Source organism: Bos mutus, chromosome 17, assembly GCF_027580195.1.
Source record: "Bos mutus isolate GX-2022 chromosome 17, NWIPB_WYAK_1.1, whole genome shotgun sequence".
Taxonomy (NCBI): domain Eukaryota; kingdom Metazoa; phylum Chordata; class Mammalia; order Artiodactyla; family Bovidae; genus Bos; species Bos mutus.
This window is the reverse complement of record NC_091633.1, coordinates 16897267-16917975: the sequence shown is the minus strand read 5'-3', so window position 1 is coordinate 16917975 and position 20709 is coordinate 16897267. Positions and strand designations below refer to the sequence as shown.

The window sequence follows — 20709 nt, the reverse complement described above, 5'->3', positions numbered from 1 at the left end:
TGATCACGCTTGACTTCTTAACTTCTTCCTGGCTGATACATCTCTGCCCTGGAGTTGGGGAAGCGCGGCTTCTCCGGTGCTTTTCCTCTCCTTTCCTACTTTTCTCCGGTACCTCTTGTTAGTCTTCTGGGCTCAGGACGCTAACTTCTCCTTTTGTTTCCCCTCAGGTGTTGGACAATCAGATAAAGAAAGACCTAGCAGACAAGGAGACACTGGAGAACCTGATGCAAAGACACGAAGAGGAGGCCCATGAGAAAGGCAAAATTCTCAGCGAGCAGAAGGCGGTAGGTAGACGGAGTCGCAAAGGCGGTTTTAATGGGAGGGATTGTGAACCATGCCAGAAATCATGGGCTGGAGAAGAGTCCATTTGGTCTGTTTTATCCCATGGAGTCTGTCACTAACAGAAAGCTCTCTCTACAAGCCCTTCCTCTTGTAAAACGTGGTGGTGGTGGTGGCTTGTGGCCAGTTTTGCCTTTCATACCCTTCTTTAAGAACTCACGCTGACCTGCATCAACTAGAACCGTGACTTTTAAAACGTCCCCCCGATAACAACCCTGGTGGCCCTTGGCCGCAACCAGACATCTTATTTCCTTTCTAATCCCTGTAGGCAGATGTTTTCAGAAACCTGCAGCTTAAAAGATTCCCCTGTTGTGCTTGTTAATCTGCTTATTATCTCTCAGACCCTACTGAGATTTTTCACATCAGAATCTCTAAAGGAGGGTCCTGGAAAGTGATATTTTTAACCAGCAAGCCCCTTCCCTCCCCACCTTTCCCGTCCTGGCCAATTCTTATGATTCACTAAGTTGGGGAAGCTTTGATGTAGAGAATCTAGGACAGTAAGGGCTGGGTGAGAAGGAATCACTCAGAGAACGACAAGCCCGTGGGTGATAAGAACAGGAACTTGCAGATGCAAGGTTTAGAGGCTCCTGCAGGCTCAGGTCACATGCGGACAACACAGGGATTTAACGAGGCCTGTTGACTTAGGGAATGCCAGGTTCCTCAACAGGTCCTCCTGCATGTATTTCCTGCAGGTCCCTCAGCTGCTGGGGGGATGTGCAACCTCCGTTGATAAAATGAATGAGTGCCATCCCTGGGGTTGTGAGATCTATGCCCCTCAGGGTATAAGCTAGTTGAGTCTCTGGTCTGATGGTCCTGCCTTTCAGATAATCGTTCTGCCTGGCCCACGTGGCCTGTGTCATTCTCACTCCAGTGGCACCATCTGTGTGCAAGATTCCAAAAGATCCCTTGTGTTTCAGATGATCAATGCTATGGATTCCAAGATCAGATCCCTGGAACAAAGGATAGTGGAATTGTCGGAAGCCAATAAACTTGCGGCCAACAGCAGTCTCTTTACCCAGAGGAACATGTAAGTATTCAGATTCTAACTATGTGCCTGATTCCACTCTGATCCTGCCTCCTGGGGCACAAATTCTGCTCTTCTGTGTGGTGGAGCCGAAGTGGATTTAATGACTCCTGTTCTGGGGCCCAACCTCTGTATGCTTAGGAAGCTTTGCCCCCTCTGAAGTCATCTCGCTCTACCTTGTCCTCTCTTTTGAGCTGGGTTTTCTCAAATGCTTCAGATTCCCATCCCATCACAGAGTGTTTTGCTCTCTCTAACGAGTCTATTTATAGCTGGCTTCTGGAGAGCTGCCATCCTTGTTCCCTAGACTTGCATCCTGTTATCAGTTGGAGGTGATCTCCAGTGTGCCCAACTGTGAAGCTGGGCCCTGGGGTGTGAGTTTAGGGGGTTCAGCAGGTACTCTCCTGTGATCCAGGAGCACTTTGATCTTAATCTTTTCCCCCAAAGAATTACAATTTCCAGGATTTCCACCCCACCTTAGATATGTCCCTTTAGAGACCTTAAACATTCCCATCTTAGTTTAAACCTGCTTGGTAGGCCACTGTCTGATGTTTGAGTCATTCCAGCTTCTAAGCAGCCTGTGGTTAGCAGAAGTGGAAGGAGTATCATTCTTTTTCCTTATGACCCCCTTTTCCCTAGGGCCCATCTCAATGAGTCATTAGGGTGCTCTTGTACTCAGGAGGCCCTTCCTGCTGTCCTGTACAGACTAGAAAAATAAAAAGGTCTACCAAAAGAGTGAAATGATAGTATCCCTTGACCATACTTAAGCTCATCAAGAAGGGACTCTGAACAGTGGGGACTGAGTGGGCCCCAGGTCCCCTTGCTGGAGTCATGCACACGAGGCCAGGTCTGGACAGCACTAACCTGGGAACAAGTGTGGTCCATGTAACTGAGACACACCTCTCTCTCTGTTTCTGCCTGTCCTTCCAAGGGGGGACATGCTCACCTCTAATGAGACTGTGATTTTGCTTGGCTCCTCCTGCCACCCCCACCAGGAAGGCCCAGGAAGAGATGATTTCAGAACTCAGGCAACAGAAGTTTTACCTGGAGACGCAAGCTGGGAAATTGGAGGCCCAGAACCGGAAGCTGGAGGAGCAGCTGGAAAAAATAAGCCACCAAGACCACAGTGACAAGAACCGTCTGCTGGAGCTGGAGACCAGGCTAAGGGAGGTAAGAGTGAAGGGTGACCTCCCAAGGATATTTGTTGGAGCACCAGAGACCCCAGCCAGCCAGGTGTCAAGCTCAAATCAATAGCCATCATGGATGGTGGTGAAGAGTGCAGTCGGGACCACAGGGGTCTGGGTTAGAATTCCACCTCCACTTCTTAGGAGTTTGACAGCCTTAGGGCTGCTCCTTTATCAGGTTACGCAAGGATGACGTAAATTGGTGCACCTTCAAATGGGGGCAGAGAGATTCCTCTGTCCTGGGTCATGGAGGATCACGTGACCGTGTCCTTGCTTGGAGTTTAGCACATAGTATGGCTTAGTGACAGAGGTTTCGTGGCAGTGGGAGACTAAATGAGAAATCTGAACTTTAGGTTTGTTTGATGGAAAGTGATTGTTTTCAGAGGGATAAAGTAGCTGGGAAGGATAGCCAGGTTTGGGAAGGGAAATCTCACACATTTAGTTGTGAATATTTTGAGGTTGATTTAAGCTGTGACTTGACATCACCAACTGTATATTTATTAAATGCCTGCCGTTTGCCAGTTAGTAGCCTGATGGACAGTGGTGACAAGATAGACCCACCCTTGATCTGTGGGGCTGTCAGCCCAGCAGGTTGGCTTAGTAGACACTGGCAGAGATAGAACTGGAACTCAGGAGGGAGGTTGTTCAAAGTGGGACATCCCAACTGGGTGTGATGACAAGGGACTCATATTTGTGATGGAATTCTTCCAAGAGTGTATAATCTCTGTTATGGCAAAGACGTTAAGCAGACCATCTTTAGTTAAGGACTAAACCATGAGGAAATTCTGCCCTTTAAGAATGTCTTCTTTGTTTGTACTGGAGTATTAAGTGAGGCCACTTCTCTGAAGGAGCAGGGTTGGCAATGTGTGGACCCCTCTCTATTAAGACCACGTGGCCTTTGTGTTGAAATGCAGATTCCTGGGTAGCTTCCTCCCTCAGCTTTTTTAATTGAATTGAGTTGAGCAGTGATGGGCTGAGGAGCAGGGATTTGCATTCTTAACAAGCACCCTGGGTGATGCTTATGCTTCCGGAGTTTGAGGACCATTGTTCTTGGTTGTCCAGAAGCCTTAGGCAGTGGTTTTACTTTTCTTATCCAGGCTATATTTTTACTCTTCAGTAAGTTTAACCACACTTCCCTGTAGCGTCAGCCTTAGCAGTGTGAGTGTAAATAACTCAGATTTCTCTGAGCGTGGGAACATTGGCTAACTGTCTTTTGCTTTCCCTTCCCGTAAGTGTCTCTCTTCTGTGTCTGCCCTACAACTGTTGTTCCACTGGGCGTTAATCTAACCCAGGGAGGGTGTGTTGCTTTATTTTTGAATCTGTATAGTTAGCCCCGCAAAGGGTGGTGTGAGAAATTTAGGACACTTCCAGAGAGGTTCAGGGCTGTATGTACTCTAGGGGAGTCTGGAGTTTAACTTTATTGATTTATTTTTAAAATTTTTATGGGATGATTTTTATAGTTGCTTTACAGTGTTGTTGTATTAGTTTCTGCTGTACAACAGAGTGAGTCAGTTATACACATATCAACTCTTTTGTGTTCTTTTCCCATATACATCATTACCGAGTATTGAGTAGAGTTCCCTGTGCTTTACAGTAGGCCCTTATTAGTTACCTATTTTACATATAGTAGTGTGTATATGTCAGTCCCAATCTCACAATTTATCCCTCCCCCATTCCCCCTGTCAACCATAACTTTGTTTTCTACATCTGAGTCCATTTCAGTTCTGTAAATAAGTTCACTTGTACCTTTCTTTTTAGATTCCACATGTAAGTGATATCATACGATACTTGTCTTTCTCTGACTTCACTCAGTATGACAATCTGAAGTCCTTCCATGTTGCTGCAGATGGTGTTATTTCATTCCTTTTTATGGGGGACTTGTACTCCAATGTGTATATGTACCGCATCTTGTTCATCCGTTTCTCTGTCGATGGACGTTTAGCTTGCTTCCATGTCCTGGCTATTGTAAACAGTGCTGCAGTGGGTTGCATGTATCTTTTCAAATCACGGCTTTCTCTGGATATATGCTGAGGAGAGGGATGTGGGATCATATGGTAGCTCTGCTTTTAGTGTTTTAAGGAACTGCCATACTGTTCCCTATGGTGACTGTATCATCAAAATCCTATTGGTTCTCTGGGTTGCATCTCTTGTCTTTCTCCTCTTCATGCCTATGACCTCTGAGACTTGGGTTTTACCTTTCCCAAGGAGCCCTCTCCAACCCCCTGGACCTAGATGGGATGTCTCCTTTGGGTCCCCATGGCCTTTCATGATTAGCTTATTCCCTGCGTACCCCTTGGCCGTCTTCATTAAACAGCAGGCTCTCAAACAGCAGCAGGCATCTCTTATTTGCTTGGTGTCCCATGTCCAGCACAGGGTCTGGTCCTTAGAACAGCTTATCACGTTGGTTATGTCAGCAGATGTGCCAGGGTCTTCCACATCTCCACGCCTTGGATGTCTTGCTTCCTCTGCTTGGAGTTTTCTTTCCCCTCTTATCTGCTTGTTTGGCTCCTGGGATTCTTCAGTACACAGATCCACAATTACTTTCTCTCCCTCTCTGCTGTGTTCCCACATTTCTGCATGTCTGGACCATTGCACTTGATCACAGTGTATGGCAATGGTTGGTTTTTAGTTTTTCTCCCGACCTTGAAGGCAGAGACTGTTTCATCTCTGTATTTCCTTATATATAGAATTTGCCAATTAAGTATTTCTTGAATAGATGAAAGTTTGAGTAGATAGATGAGTAGACGGAGGGAGGAATGATTAGTTCACAGTGTGACCTTAATTCAGGTTACCTGATGAGAACAAATCAGAACAAGAATATTTAAAATAAGTAGAATGAAAAAAAATAATAAAATAAGTAGAATGCAGTCTGTTGTTCCACTTGTAATCCCATTGTAAAGATGTCCTTATTACCGTCAAGGTGTTATTTATGTTTTTTCTTGTTGTTCAGTTGCTAAGTTGTGTCTGACTCTTTGGAACCCCAGCACTCCAGGCTCCTCTGTCCCACACTGTCTCCTGGAGTTTGCTCAAGGAGACGTCCATTTGATTGGTGATGCTATCTAACCATCTCTTCCTCTGTCATTGTCTTCTCCTTTTGCCTTCAGTCTTTCCCAACATCAGGGTCTTTTTCAGTGAGTTGGCTCTTCTCATTAGTTGGCCAAAGTATTGGAGCTTCAGCTTCAACATCAGTCCTTTCAGTGAATATTCCAGGTTGATTTTCTTTAGGGTTGACTGGAATTGATCTCCTTGAAGTCCAAGGAACTTTCAAAAATCTTCTCCAGCACCACGGTTTGAAGGCATTAATTTTTCAGTGCTCAGCCTTCTTTATGGTCCAACTCTCACATCTATATATGACTACTGGAAAAACCATAGCTTTGACTGTACGGACTTTTGTCAGCAAAGTGATGTCTTTGCTTTTTAATATGCCATCTATGTTTGTCATAGTTTTCCTTCCAAGGAGCAAGTGTCTTTTAATTTCATGGCTGCAGTCATCGTCCACAGTGATTTTTGGGCCCCCAAAAGAATATCTGTCACTGTTTCCACTTTTTCCCCTTCTATTTGCCATGAAGTGATGGGACTAGATGTCATGATCTTAATTTTCTAATGTTGAGTTTCAAACCAGCTTTTTCACTCTGCTCTTTCACCTTCATCAAGAAGCTTTTTAGTTCCTCTTCACTTTCTGCCTTAAGAGTGGTATCATCTGAGTATCTGAGATTGTTTATATTTCTCCTGGCAGTCTTGATTCCAGCTTGTGAATCATCCAGCCTGGTATTTCTCACGATGTATTCTGCATGTAAGTTAAATAAGCCGGGTGACGATATATAGCCTTATTGTACTCCTTTCCCAATTTTGAACCAATTGTTCCATTGTTCCAGAATTGTCCAGTTCTGTTGATTTATGTTCACTTTTAAATATTTTTCTAATGATAATAATAATTTCCATAGGAGATTCTTACTGTGTGGTTTCTTTTTAGACGCTTTCTCAAGCACTGTAATAAAGGAAAGGAAGGGATGCTCTGTATATATGTTATACATACTCTTACGTGTTCTCACTCCAGTTAATTTTTGAGACTCATCAAAATCAGAACTGTTTTATTCCATTTTTTTTTCCTTCTCAGTTGAGTGCTGAGAATTTGATTCCATGACCAGATTTAAGATGCAGGTTGTGTCTTGGCTTTCTCTTCCATTAAGGTCAACAAGTCTCTCTGTGTGTGTCTCAGGTCAGTCTAGAACATGAAGAGCAGAAACTGGAGCTCAAACGCCAGCTCACAGAGCTGCAGCTCTCCCTGCAGGAGCGTGAATCCCAGCTGACAGCCCTGCAGGCAGCACGGGCGGCCCTGGAGAGCCAGCTCCGCCAGGCCAAGACGGAGCTGGAAGAGACGACAGCAGAAGCAGAAGAAGAGATCCAGGCGCTTACGGTAGGATGTGTGTGGAGCTGAGGATAGTTGCTCACTTTTAAAAGTGCCAAGAGAGGAAAAAACAAGCCAGAGAAATGCTGAATGGGCAGAAAGCTGACTTATGTAGGCTGCTGCTTTTTTGGCACTGGTATGCTAGATCAACTGAGCTTTCCTAAGGGTCTTGAAAGGTTCCACCTTTAGTTTTGTATTTCCTTCTTTATAAAATTATCGTCACTATATCTTAAATTTCTGTTTAATCAAAGGCTATTTACCTGGGTCTTCTATTTAGTTTTCAATAGTCATTAAAAAAAATTTATATATTATAGTAGTCTTTCTACCATATTTCTATTTTTGTTTTGATTAACCTCATTTGTATTCCTTTTTTGTTCCCCTTAACCTTTAGATTGTGTTTTGAATCTTATTATGTATTTGGTAGATTCTGGATGGAAACGATTCTAATGAATGAGAAATTGTTTCTGTAAAAGGGACCTGGCTTCTCTGCTCTTTCTGAGAGACTGATTTGCTCACATGAAGAGGGTTCTCAGGAGATAGATCTTTGGTGGTGGGTGGTCCCTGGATCTAGACCTTAGTTCTTTCTGCAAGTCTCAAAATGTACTTTGCTTGGCCATTTCCACAATTGATCTTTCTCATAGAGTCTGACCTTGGCTAACAAGACTGATGAGAATTTTACATATGAAATGCCAACTTCCAAGCTTTGCAGAGGGAAATATATCCATCTAGTTGACCAGGATACCCTGCGTGGTTAATGTTCACCCTTTTCCCCTTCAGCGAAACCTAGTCATAAATCCCTTTTCTCTTGGAAGGCTGCTTGGTGGATCTGGGCATAGAGAGCTGAATGAGTTTAATGGCTGGTATCAATCAAGTGCATACATTTCTAATGGTAACATATTGTTCTTGCCAAGCGGATGGTCACACTCATGCCTGCTGGTCAGGATACCCTCTTCTGTGGGCAGGGCACAATGCAGCTGATTGGGTTCAGTGCCTTTTTCAATACCTAAGTGAGTATGTTATTCATTCTGATTCATTTTTGGATGCTGTCCCCATCTCTGTCAGTGAGCATCTCTAAAGCATCTTTCAGAGTAGGATTACCTTCTGCAGATGATCATGGACTTTTGTTGTTTATGATTTACCCTGTTTAAAAGAATGTATGTATATGTGTGTAAAAAATATATATATACATATATATATTTTTTATTTTAAGTAATTTTCTTCTTAGATGTTATCTCCCACTGTTGGGTTTGGGGACCAAATTGGGAACATGATCTGAGAGTTCCAGGGTCCTTATGGACCGGTCCAGGATACAGGGGTTTCCAGGATTTGGGGAACGCAGAGTAACTCCTTTGTGGAAGTTGCTTGAGCATAATAGCTTTTCCAGGACTTCAGCCAAGTTCAGATATTGGTTGCAACCTTAGTTTCTGTTGTTTTCTTTATGAAAACACTCATTAAATGACGCCACATGCCACCAATATTTTGTTTAAAGAAATTAGTTACAGTATCTGTTTATACCCTGCCTTGTTTCAAAAATGGATTGGAAGCAGTTTGGAAAGATACAAAACAGTATAACAGGATAGAATAAGAAAAGTCTGAGAGAAAAGAAATCACAGAAGGAAAAAAAAAGAGGTAAGAATGAAATGAATATATATGGCAAGAAGGCTTATATGCTTTCTGGAGTGGGGTGAATGCAAAAAGAGACAGCCAAAAGCATTTCTTAGCTGCTAAACAAGACACCTAAAATCCAGCCACTATTATATTTAATGCTTTGTATATTAATATGCCACCCTCCCCACCCCCAGCCCCAACCACAAACCACCCTAGCTCTGAAAGGAGGAGACATCAGTCATTTAATCCATACTTGATGAGCCCGTGTGCTTAGCGCTGTGTCTTTAGCTTTTTCTCCCCAGGGGACTGGCCTGTAGTCCCTCAAATCCTATTAGTCAGGAGCAGAGGAGAAGGACACGTTTACCTCTACTCTGTTGGAACTGGGAAGGATCTTGTAGCCGTGCGTCTTACCCTGCCTGTTTGGAAGCAGGAGGGTATATTTGCATTGCTATTGTTTATTTGTGGGGAGATTAGTCTTTCAGTCCTGCCTTGCTGCCGGTTGGAAAGCGCTGTGTCTAATGGCTGCAGGACGCCTGCACAGCAGCAAGTCACGACTCAATTTAGTCAGATGAGATCACTGCCTGAGAGCATCTTCTTAAAAAAAAAAAACTTTCCTAAGTCTGGAAACTGGGGCTGTACAGTTCTCACAGATGAAGATCCCTTGGAAAATTGGGCTTGTTCACAATGATGGCAGGGAAGTGCCTTTGGTCCACGGCTATTTGTAAACGCATCATGCAGGAATCCAAACCCCAAATCGGTTTGCTTCAGTTCAGTCTGAAGGCTATGGGTTTTTTCTCTCCCCTCCACTTGATTATGTCCCATAAACCTGGTTATGGACCACAGGTGGCTGTCGCCTGAACGGCTTTGTTGAATTTGTCCTCAAGTGTATATTTTCTGAGAGAGAAAATGATCACAGATGCAGCACCCTCCCCCTCCCTGTCTCATTGTTCCAGCCCAAGTTCAGACCCACTGTCAGCATCAATCAAATTCAGTCAGCTGCGTCCAAAGTGATCTTCCAGGTGGTTTGTGTGCTTCACAGCAGGCTGTTTTATCAATAAAAGGGAATAGTCAAATGGGCTATTACTGCTCTAAGAGTTGGCCACTTTCTCACCTGGGAGGGGAGCAGTTACCCCCTCTGGCCTCTGTCCCTGGGCCAAGTTAGATGGAACACAGTTAAATGGGAGCTCCCCCTTGATGAAGTTTGGCAGAGGGGGCAGCCATCTTCCTAGATTTTATTTTTTTCTCCCACTCACCCTTTCTCTAGACTTCCCTGGTAGCTCAGCTGGTAAAGAATCTTCCTGCTATGGAGAAGACCCCCGTTTGATTCCTGGGTTGGGAAGATGCCCTGGAGGAGGGCATGACAACCCACTCCAGTATTCTTGCCTGGAGAATTCCATGGACAGAGGAGACTGGCAGGCTACAGTTCCTGGGGTCGCAAAGAGTTGGACATAGCTGAGCAACTTTCACTTTCACCTTTTCCCCACCTTGTCAATTGTGTTTGCATTGAAATTCACTGGCCATTTAAAGCTAAGATTGAGTCAAGGTACAGACCAACAGGAGAGTCAAATTTATACAAAAAGCCATGCTTTTAAGATGCTTCATTGGTTATTGGGGAAAGAGAGAATTTTTCCACCTGGAACCGAAATGTAAGACTCCATGTAATCCCTTTGTGGGAGAGAATTTGAGTGTGCACACATCGTTGCATGCAGACACATGATGTGATGGGGATGTAACTCTGAATGAGTCCTCGGCAGAGGAGCAGCACGGGCTCTGTGTCCACCGGCATGGCCCAGTGAGCTTGCTTCACGTCTGTCCTCACGCTCTTTTACTGATTTGGCTACATGACTTATGCTGAATAATAGAGACACTCAAGAAAGGGATCCTCCCAACACAGTGTGATGGTGGCATCCCAGGATTATCCTCTTTGATTTCTTAAAATCATTAGTCAATGCATGCTCTTTTTCTCTTTTACATAACTGTCAATCATTGAATTGAATTAGTAAGCCATGGGCATGATAGGCAAGGCAAGATGTGAGCTTGGGTCACTTAAGGTGACAGTCTTTCTTGGTCCCTGCCTTCCCAAAGAACGAGGTGGATGTGTGAAACCCGTTGTAGGATCCTGACCATGGATCCCAGAAGACAGTCAGACCTCTAAACATGAGTTTCCTTTTTCACAGCTCTGTGGGTATTTTCTCTCTTCAAGGCTGCATAATAATTCTCTTTTCTTCATTCCTCTTGTAACTTTCCTTAAAGTTAAAGAAGATATAAGCCCTGCCCAAAGTGAGTACCTCTCTGATTTCCAGGCTGCAGTCTGTCCATTCTGCCTCTTGCCACTCAACCCCTAGATCAGTGGTTCTCAAGTTGGGGTCTGTGGCTCCATGGGGGTCCTCAAGTTCAGATTACTTTCATAATACTAAGCTGTCTTGTGGCATTTTTCATTGTGTTAACATTTGCACCAATGGTACAAAGTCAGTACTTTTATTTTAAAATAAATACTAAAGATATGCTTTAATTTCTAATGTGGTAAATATAAGTATAACTCACATAAATAAAAGCCCTTTGGGGTCCTCAGTAGTTTTTAAGGGTATAAGTCCTTATTCCCTGTAACTCCTAATATCTAATTAACATGGATATTTTATTGAGAGAATTCAAAGCTTGTCTTATGTATTTTATTACCTTCATATATACTATTGTGTGACCTTTTGGTTTTTTATGCATTTTACAACTTATTTCAAAGAAACATAAAACATGTTTCTTGCTATTTTTTTTTTTGTTTGTTTGTTTCTTGCTATTTTTAAACTCAGATCAGTTCGCTGTTTGTTACAGTACTTCCAGCAGTCACAACAGTGTTGGTTCTACATCTTGTGTTTATATTTCAGTCAATAATAAAAAGTCATAAAGATGGTAGTTCCCTATACTATAACCTCAGAAACGATTGCTGTGTCACATTTTGATGTGTCAAAATGATGCAAAGGCCTCATAATGGTAAATTGTAATAGAAATATTAGTGATTGGAATTTCAGACTGCTGTAGAGCAGTTAAACAAGTTTTTAATGGTGCGGTGTTATTTGGAAACTTTGCAGTTAGTCAAAAAGTGGAACAGGAACAGGGCTTCTGTTCCTCAGTCTAGGCTAGAGAGCTTTTTTTTTTTTTTTAATGATCACTGCTTAGGCTTTGAAGAAGTTAGCTCTACCTTTCTTTAGCTTCCTGTTTCTGTCTTTGAGAGATATTACACCAAATAGTCATTTAGAGTGGAAGTTGGCAAGCTACAGCCAGTGGGCTAAATTTAGAATGCTTCCTGTTTTCTGCAAATAAAGTTTTATTAACACACAATCATGCCTATTTGTGTACATATTGTCTGTGGGTGCCTTTGTGCTATGAGAGCAGAGTTGAACAGTTGTGACAAAGACTGAATGGCCTTCAAAACCAAAAGTATTTATTATCTGGTTCTTAAAAGAAAAAAAGTTGTTCACTCCTGTAAACTCCTAGAGTTTAATAACTTAAGGGTGGTATTTCTTCCTCTAGGATACCCACAGATGAGATTCACAAGTAGTACAAATAGCCATGTTTCTACTTTGGATAAATAGTAGTCTTGCCTTTTTAAGTTAATAAATCTTGTATCGTTGCTGGGAAAAAAGCTGAGTTTTGGGGAAAAGTTATAATCTTTTAAATTAGTTGATGAAAAAAATTGTTTGAGAAGCTGATTCTAAGTGATAACTCTTGATTTAAAATGTGTAAGTCTGCAGTTGCTGGTTTTTGTTTTACCGTGTTTCTAATCCTCTTTTATTTATGTAAATTTAAGACTCTGTCATCTTCTGCCTAAATTTCCTTTAACATTTCTTGTAGTATAGGTTTACAGGTGGCAAATTCCTTTAGCTTTGGTATGTCTGAAAAGGTCTTTATTTCACCTTCATTTTTAAAATAAGTTTTTATTTATTTTATTTTTGTCTGCACTGGGGCTTTCTGTAGTTGCAGCAAGCTGAGGGCTACTCTCTAATTGCAGTGCATGGGCTTCTCACTGCAGTGGCTTCTTTTGTTGTGGAGCATGGGGTCTGGGGTGCATGGGCTTCAGTAATTGTGGTGCAAGAGCCTAACTGCCTCATGGCATGTGGGATCCTTCAGGACCAGAGATCAAACTTGTGTCCCTTGCATTGACAGGAAGATTCTTAACCACTGAACCACCAAGGAAACCCTCATCTTCATTTTTGACATTTTTGAAAGATATTTTTGCTGGCTATAGAATTCTAGGTTGACAGGTTTTTGTTTTCCTTTCAGTAAAGATGTTGTTCCACTCACTGTCTTCTAGCTTCCTTCCTGCCAAACCTCCCCAACCTCCCTGTGAAAAATCTTTGTTCTCTTACTCACTGTGAAAAATCTTTGTTCTCTTAGTTTCTCATTGAGTAACTTGTCTTTTTTTCTGGTTGGTTTTAGGCTTTTTCTCTTTATTACTGGTTTTAAACAGTTTGATTATGATATGATTTATTCCTTTCATGTTTACTCCATTTATTCCATTCCTTTCATTTATTCATTTCATGCAAGCTTAATTCCTTTCATGTTTCCTGTGCTTAGGGATCATTTAGGCTTTTTCATCCATGGATTTATTTTTTCATTGACTTTGGAAAATTTGTGGCCATTATTTCTTCAGATATTTTTTTTTTGGTCTCACCTCTGTACTCCTTCAGGGATTCTGAGTATATGTATATCAGGCTCCTTGGAGTTATCTCACAGCTCACTGATGCTGTATTAATTTTTTTAAGTCTTTTTTTTTTTTCCTTTATGTATTTTATTTTGGATAGTTTCTGTTGCTCTGTCTACAAAGTTCACTAATCTTTTTTCCTGCAGCATCTAATCTAGTCTTTTGTTGTTATTTAGTTGCTAAGTCATACCTGACTGTTTTGCAACCCCATGGACTGTAACCTGCCAGGCTTCTCTGTCCATGGGATTTCCCAGGCAAGAATACTGGAGCGAGTTGCCATCTCCTTCTCTGAGGGATCTTCCCAATCCAGGGATTGAACCTGCATCTCCTGCATTAGCAGGCTGATTCTTTACCACTGAGCATGTGGAAATCTTAGCTTATGGCAAAATAGAGATACTATAAAGTATATCACAGCTAAATTAGGTGATGAATATTTTGACTTACTTATAGACCTTTTTGTTTTAATTGAAATATAGTTGATTTACAATGTGGTGTTAGTTTCTGGTGTACAACAAAGTGATTCATACTCTTTTCCTTTATGGTTTCTTACAAGATATTATAGTTCCCTGTGCTATACAATAGGACCTTGTTTATTTTATATATAGTGGTTTGTACCTACTAATCAGAAACTCCTAATTTCCCCCCACTTCCCCTTTGGTAACTATAAATTTGTTTTCTATGCCTGTGAGTTTGTTTTTATTCTGTAAAGAAGTTCATTTGTGCCATATTTTAGATTCCATGTAAAGTAATATTATATGATATTTGTCATTTTCTGTCTTCACTTAGTAAGATAATCTCTAGGTTCATCCATGGTGCTGCAAATGGCATTATTTCATTCTTTTTTTAATGACTGAGTAATAGTCCATTGTATGTATGTACTGCATCTTCTTTATCTGTCCCTTTGTTGATGGACATTTAGGTTGCTTCCATGTCTTGGTTTTTGTAAATAGTGCTGATATGAACATTGGTATGCCTGTATCTTTTTGAGTTAGAGTTTTCTCCAGATATATGCCCAGGAATAGGGTTGCTGGATCATATGGTAATTCTATTTTTAATTTTTAAAGGAACTTCCATACTGTTTTCTGTAGTGGCTGCACAAGTTTACATTCCCACCGGCAGTTTAGGAGCGTTCCCTTTTCTCCATATCCTCTCTAGCACTTATTGTTTGTAGACTTTTGAGTGTTGGCCTAGATTTTCTGATAGAGGCTAATATTTCTTTTAAAGAGGAGGACCACTTTTTCCTCTGCCTCAAACTGGATTCTTCTTTGGGCTTTCATAGCTAAATTTACCTTGTCTCCCAAATCAAAAGTCTGTTAGGGTACCCTTGGCCTCCTTGTCCATCAGCAGGTCTTATTACCTCTGCTTCCAAAAAAGATCTCACCTCCATCCATTTCTCTCCATCCTTTGCCACTGTCCTGCTCCAAGCCACCATCCTCTTTTCCTTAAATGACATCAATAACCTCCTCAGTGGTTGTTCCACTTCCTTCTACATTTGTCCTATTTTGATGTTTTTCCTACAGCATCCACAAAATGATAGGCCATGTCATCCCACATCTTAAAACCTCTGTTGACCTTTATTTAATTGCATTTTGAATGAAACCCAAACTCCTTTCTGGGCCTTCAAGGTTCTGGGCCTGCCTCTGTACCATCAACTTGGGCCACATTTTCCCTCTTTTGCTGTGACTTAGACTGTGATTTTCAAAAGTCATTTGGCCACAACCCACAGAAGAATACATTATACCTTACAGTCTACTACAAGGGAACATATATACTGTGTTTCTAATTTTTAAGGTAGCTAATGAGGATGTATCTTATAGCCTATATATATAGTCATAAGGACATAAACATGTCATAGTTTCATTAGCAATACTTCTGTTTCTTAATGTTACATAAAGCTGTGGTGAATTTTACAGTTGATAGCAACTTATACTTGATGAATTATGTTCATAATAATAAAACAAGTTTCCAACAACAGTACTTACCCTTACTGTCCAAGATGCATGCTGATGTTTTCTAATCTATCCTGTTTATTCCATTTCGTTGGATAAAACAAAACAAAAAACCCCGTCTTGACATCCTTGCTCTCATGTTACAACTTGAAGTATAAAAAACTGTTGTAGCCACTCAGTCCTTTTTTATTCCCCATATGCACCCAACCCTTTCTTGTTTTAGGGTTTTTGCAGATGCTCTTCCCTCTGTTCTTTCATGTTCTTTTGCATGGCTGGCCCCTCATCATCCTGCAGATTTCAGTTTAAATGTCACCTCTTCAGAGAAACCCTCCTTGACTACCCCATCTAAGTGAGTTTCCCCCCTCACCCTTATTTTTTTTTTCCTTAGGCCCCGTTTGTTTCCTTCATAGCACTTGCCACTGTTTGTACTCATGTGCTTATTTATATCTGTCTGCCCACGCCAGAATGAAGGTTAGGCCATATGAGCTGTGTCTTGCTACGGTGTCTGCCATATTGTATGTACTCGAAAAATCCTTGTCAGATGAATGAATCCTACTGGTTTAGAGTACCTCGACCCTGGTGAAAGCCTGTATATTTACTTCAAGGTCTATATAGGATTTCTGAATCTCCACAGCTTTGGATTCAGTTTCTTTTTTAAAGTCCCTACTTTGTCCTGGCTATTGTCCTGTATCTACGTATGTGTGTTCTTTCTTGGGAGAAGGCTTGGGGCAGGGGGCAGGCAGCCAATTGGAGGGAAGAGGGAAAGGTTAAGAATGGGGAGTAAGACAAATAAAGGAGACTAAAACTTCCTCCTATGTTCTTTTCCTTTCTTCTGCTAGTCCCTAGTTTTAATCTGAATGTTATATGTATTTGTACAGGGTATGAGTGAAGTGAAGTGAAAGTCACTCATTCGTGTCCGACCCTTTGTAACCCCATGGACTATACAGTCCATGGAATTCTCCAGGCCAGAATACTGGAGTGGGTAGCCTTTCCCTTCTCCAGGAGATCTCCCCAACCCAGGGATTGAACCCAGGTCTTTACCAGCTGAGACACAAGGGAAGCCCATGTGTGGTCTAAATAGTTCATTGTTATCAATAGGCATTGTGTATTTCTGTAGCTTCTCATGTTGGGCTTGACTTGACTAATTCTTTGGAAAAAAAGTTAGTGGGGCAGCTGCAACAGGGTTCTTGGCTTGTGATTTTCTTTATTTGACCCATAGCATGTAGAATTTGTATTCTACCCTATGAAAAATTTATAATCAACTTCTTACCTTTTAGGCACATAGAGATGAAATCCAGCGCAAATTCGATGCCCTTCGTAACAGCTGTACTGTGAGTATTAACCAAAGATGATGAAAATAACATGGAACTAAAACTGAGAAGGAAAGGGGGAACGTCTCTTTCTAAAATCGGTGGCTGATTTTTGATATAAACTTTCAGCTTGAAGCAGTTGATGTGGTCAAACTGATGCGGAAGTTTCTAAGCCTCAGAAAACCTTAGTTTCTTGGGTTCCTGCCAGTTATAAAAGTTTAAACCATCGTTCATGTTTGGAGAAGGCTTGTTGGAATGGTCAAAATAATTCTCCCTGCAGAACCACTAATAGGGTCTCAGTAGCTGCAACAAAAGTCCCAAGGGAGCTCCCCCTCCTTCTCCAATCTAGAAGTTTCTGTCTGAGGTGGGCCTGAGATGGTAGGGGCAATTAGATGTGTCAGGCTTCTCCAGCCTGCTGCCTCTTCAGAGAGGGAAGACCAACAAGTTCTTCTCCTGGAGAATCTAGAAATGTTAGCTTTCTAACAGGCAGAATCTGGCTTCCTAAAACATGCAAATGCAGAATTTAGGACTCTTTGGGAGATGTTATTTATATTGAGAGAAGTCAATTCCAGGAGCAGATAAGCATCATTCATAGGTTATGTAATAGGGTAAAATGTCTATTTTTGATCAGAGTGAAGGACTGAAATAGGCCCCTTTCAGAAGGTAGGGATGGTGTCCTTTATTCATGGTTCTACCTCCTTTCTTTGGTCCTTTCATTGCTTTGTCCCCTCCTTAGTTCTCAGTGAGCTGGTCTCTATTTGTATTATTTGCATCTGTGAATTTCCAGAAACACCCTTCTACATCCTATATACATATTTTATTTTCTGGTAATAAACTCCTTCTTTTCTCTTTACCTACTATAAATGAGACATTAAGTCTTGATGGTATATGCCCCCTACATCCCGCCTCCCTTCATTTAGCTATAGAATGCACACAGTAAAGTGCACGAAGTGCAACTAATCTTAAGTGTACAGCTCAATTGATTTGTATGTGAATAGACAACTTGTATAACCACAATAAAGACCAAGATACAGAATGTTTCAGCTCCCGGAAGGCTCCTGTTGTCCTCTTCCCATCAGTGTGCTTTGCCCAAAGGGTAACTAGTAGTCTGATCTTTGATACTGCACATTAGTTTTACCTGTTCTTGAATTTCATATGAATGAGACCATTAGAAGATATGGTCTTTGGGTTGAGCCTTTTTGTTACTTAAATTGTCTGTGAGGGTTCATCCATGTTGCACTGTCATGATTTTGTTCTTTTTTATTATGGTGTCATGTTTCTAGTGTGTGTTTAGATCTGGAGTTTGTTTATCTGTTCTCCTGTTGATGGGTGTTGGAGTTGTTTGTGGTAGGAACAGAGCTATTAGGAAGCGCTCTTGTACAGGTCCTTTGGTGCTTACAAGCCTTTGTTTCTGATGAACATATATATATATATATGCCCAGGAGTGGAAGAGCTAGGTCATGGGACATGCCTCCACTTAACTCTGGTAGGTGCCTGACAGGTATTTAGGTCTGTACTGCCTGATGCCAGTGGCCAGATGTGGGGTGAGCCTGCCTTAGGGGTATCTGTTGATTTCCTCCATTCTCACCTCCCTTCCTTGAGAAATTGATATATTCTGTTCCTGTACTCTTTTGCTTTACTTTTAAAGTTTGTTAATTGTCTTGGTTTCTTCTTTTACATGAGAGTTATCTGCTTATATACATACATGCTCATAAATGATCACTGAATAAGATATAGATGATTTTAGCACTGTGATTTTTTTTTTTTTTTTTGCATTACTATTTTTTCCTAAAATAATCTTGGATGCATTTAAATGTGTACATCCATAATCTGTTCCATTCATCTGGAGTTTTCTTCTTCTTTAGTCTTTTTTTAAAAAAGTCATTTATTTATTTACTTTAAAACAGCTTTATTGAGGGATAATTGGAGTACAATAACCCAATGAGATTTCAAATGTGTGTGTATCTTTAAAACTAGCAAAACAATCAAAATGACAACTGTAGTCATCACTCTCAAGAGTTTCCTGTGCACTTTTGTTATCCACCCTTCCCCACCCCATTTTTAAAATCAGAAATCTAGTTTTAATAGGATATGCCAATATATAGAATAAAATTGGTTACTTTCTTAACTTACAAAATTGGTTACTTTCTTAACTTATATAACTTTTATACTCTCTTTATCCCTCAAATTTGCTTTTCCTGGAACAATTACTTCTAATCCTTCGTTTACTTACCCTTGGCTTTCTGAAGCCTTTGGGGATCTACCCTAGTGGGAGGGGGAACCCAAGAGAGTGACATCTACCCACCTTTCAGCTAGGCCAGCTGGGTGGCTTGGGGGTCCAAACTATGTGCTCTGGAGTCAGATAGACTAGCTGAGATTCTAAACTGGCCTCTCAGTAACCTGTGTGATGTTATACACTGGAGCCTCCATTTCTTCGTCCATAAAATGGGGGTGACATTATATGTCCTCAATTCCAATGCACCATTGATTGTAGGATGTACAGTTCACTTAACTACTGCTCTTTGGGAACTGGGTGAGGGAAGAGAGACAGCTGTTTAGTTCCTATATATATTCAGATTTCTGAAACAGTAAAATCTAGGAAACACCGAGTCACAGAATCAGAAACTTGATAATACCTACCTCATGGAGGTTCCTGCAAAAGTTAAATGATGCATCAGCATTTGTACAGGGCCTGGTCCATAGAATGTGCTAATCAGTGATAACTATTATTATTTGCTCATACTGGGTTTAGAACAGAATTTTGTTTAGAAAACAGCTCTGCTCCTTAAAAAAAAAAAAAAGGTTGAAAACCACTACTTTAGAACATACTTGGCAGCACTGGTGGATCTCAGTTATCCTTCCGCAAGTTCAAAGGCTGCTTTGCAGACACTTTAGAAGAGCACACAGATGCTCCTTTCTCGGCACCGCTGTCCAAGACTGTCTCTGCTGGGAAATGTCATCTTCATTATCAGTGGAAACTCCTATAATAGCTCGATCGATAGGAGCTCCCAGTTAGCAGCTTTTAAAAAGCTCGTGAGCAGCAAGATTTTTCAGGATCAGGCCATTTCTATATTTTGAAGAGATTTAAAAAAAGAATTTGATTCAATCTGGCACCTAAAACCCTACCTAAGTCTGTTCTGGAGAGGAGTTGGTGGGCAAACATATGACATGGTTTTAATTATGAATCAATCTGTCAGCTATAAGATTAAAAATAAATAATATGCAAATAGCTACCCTCAAGAAGGAATGAGGCATTAAAATAGGACGTCAGCCTGTGTCTTTTCAGCCTGATGTTCATTGTCTGGCTGGTGTCTTCACCTCTGGTATGTTCTTGGATGTTTACCAGGTAACATTCTCTCTGCTGCTCGCCCAGCAGAGGTGTGAAAGGTAACCTATATATCGCAGAACCACGAGGTTCACTTGAAAAGCAACAGATAACCCCAAATAGAGACCTTAGAACATTTTCTTTTTGGGTACTGAGAGTAGATACATTTTTTGTATTCCTGTTTTCTGTTCAAATTTTACCCAGATCTCTTATCTGTACAAACAGCATATCAGAAAGCTCTGCTGGCCCCTACATTATGGAGCTATCTCCCTCATCTTTTTTTGCCACTGAGATGGAGTCAGCTGTGTAGTTTCTCTTTGCTGCCTTGTATCCTTGGGGTTGAAAGGTTAACAGTCTCCTGGTACAGGGCACAGATCATTTGCCCTTGGTGTAGAGAGAATATGCCCACAAAGTGGACCTAAGGATTCTCCTTGCCTATGTAATCTGGTTCAGAATTGCAGATTGCCTATTATCCTTTTTTTTTCCAAACCATAGAGATCATTAATTTACTGCCTGTGTCTGAGATCAGCTCAATATCTCTGTGTGGGAGTACGTCTAACCCTTAATACCACCAGCAGCTAAGTGGGCAACTCCAGCAGTTAAGTGTGTTATGGCCGAGGCAGAAAGAATATGTACAACGTCTGGATCAGTTAACGCACTCTAACAAGTTCTTGAATGCTTCCTGCAAACACGTGATCCTCCTTTTGTCAAATAGGCAGTACAGATAATGACAAAACACAAAGCCAGCCACCACAAACTGTAACTAGAAATCAGAAACAGGAGACCCTTTGAAAACGCGATGAGGACAAGGAAATAGAAGGCCCCTTCCTATGCAGTGGGTCCATTTCACTTGAAGTGAGAGTAATAGT

General features: G+C 41.3%; 1 protein-coding gene across 6 annotated transcripts in view; it reads left to right on the top strand.

The window, feature by feature from the left end:
• CIT (citron rho-interacting serine/threonine kinase) overlaps positions 1–20709 on the top strand; it is a 174675-nt gene that overhangs the window by 116830 nt on the left and 37136 nt on the right. For all 6 annotated transcript variants that reach the window (XM_070386137.1, XM_070386136.1, XM_070386133.1 and 3 more), the window contains 5 exons: positions 168–284; positions 1257–1366; positions 2356–2530; positions 6764–6961; positions 16483–16536. In XM_070386137.1, the coding sequence (XP_070242238.1) occupies positions 168–284; positions 1257–1366; positions 2356–2530; positions 6764–6961; positions 16483–16536 (654 nt within the window). The remainder of the gene's footprint in view (positions 1–167; positions 285–1256; positions 1367–2355; positions 2531–6763; positions 6962–16482; positions 16537–20709) is intronic.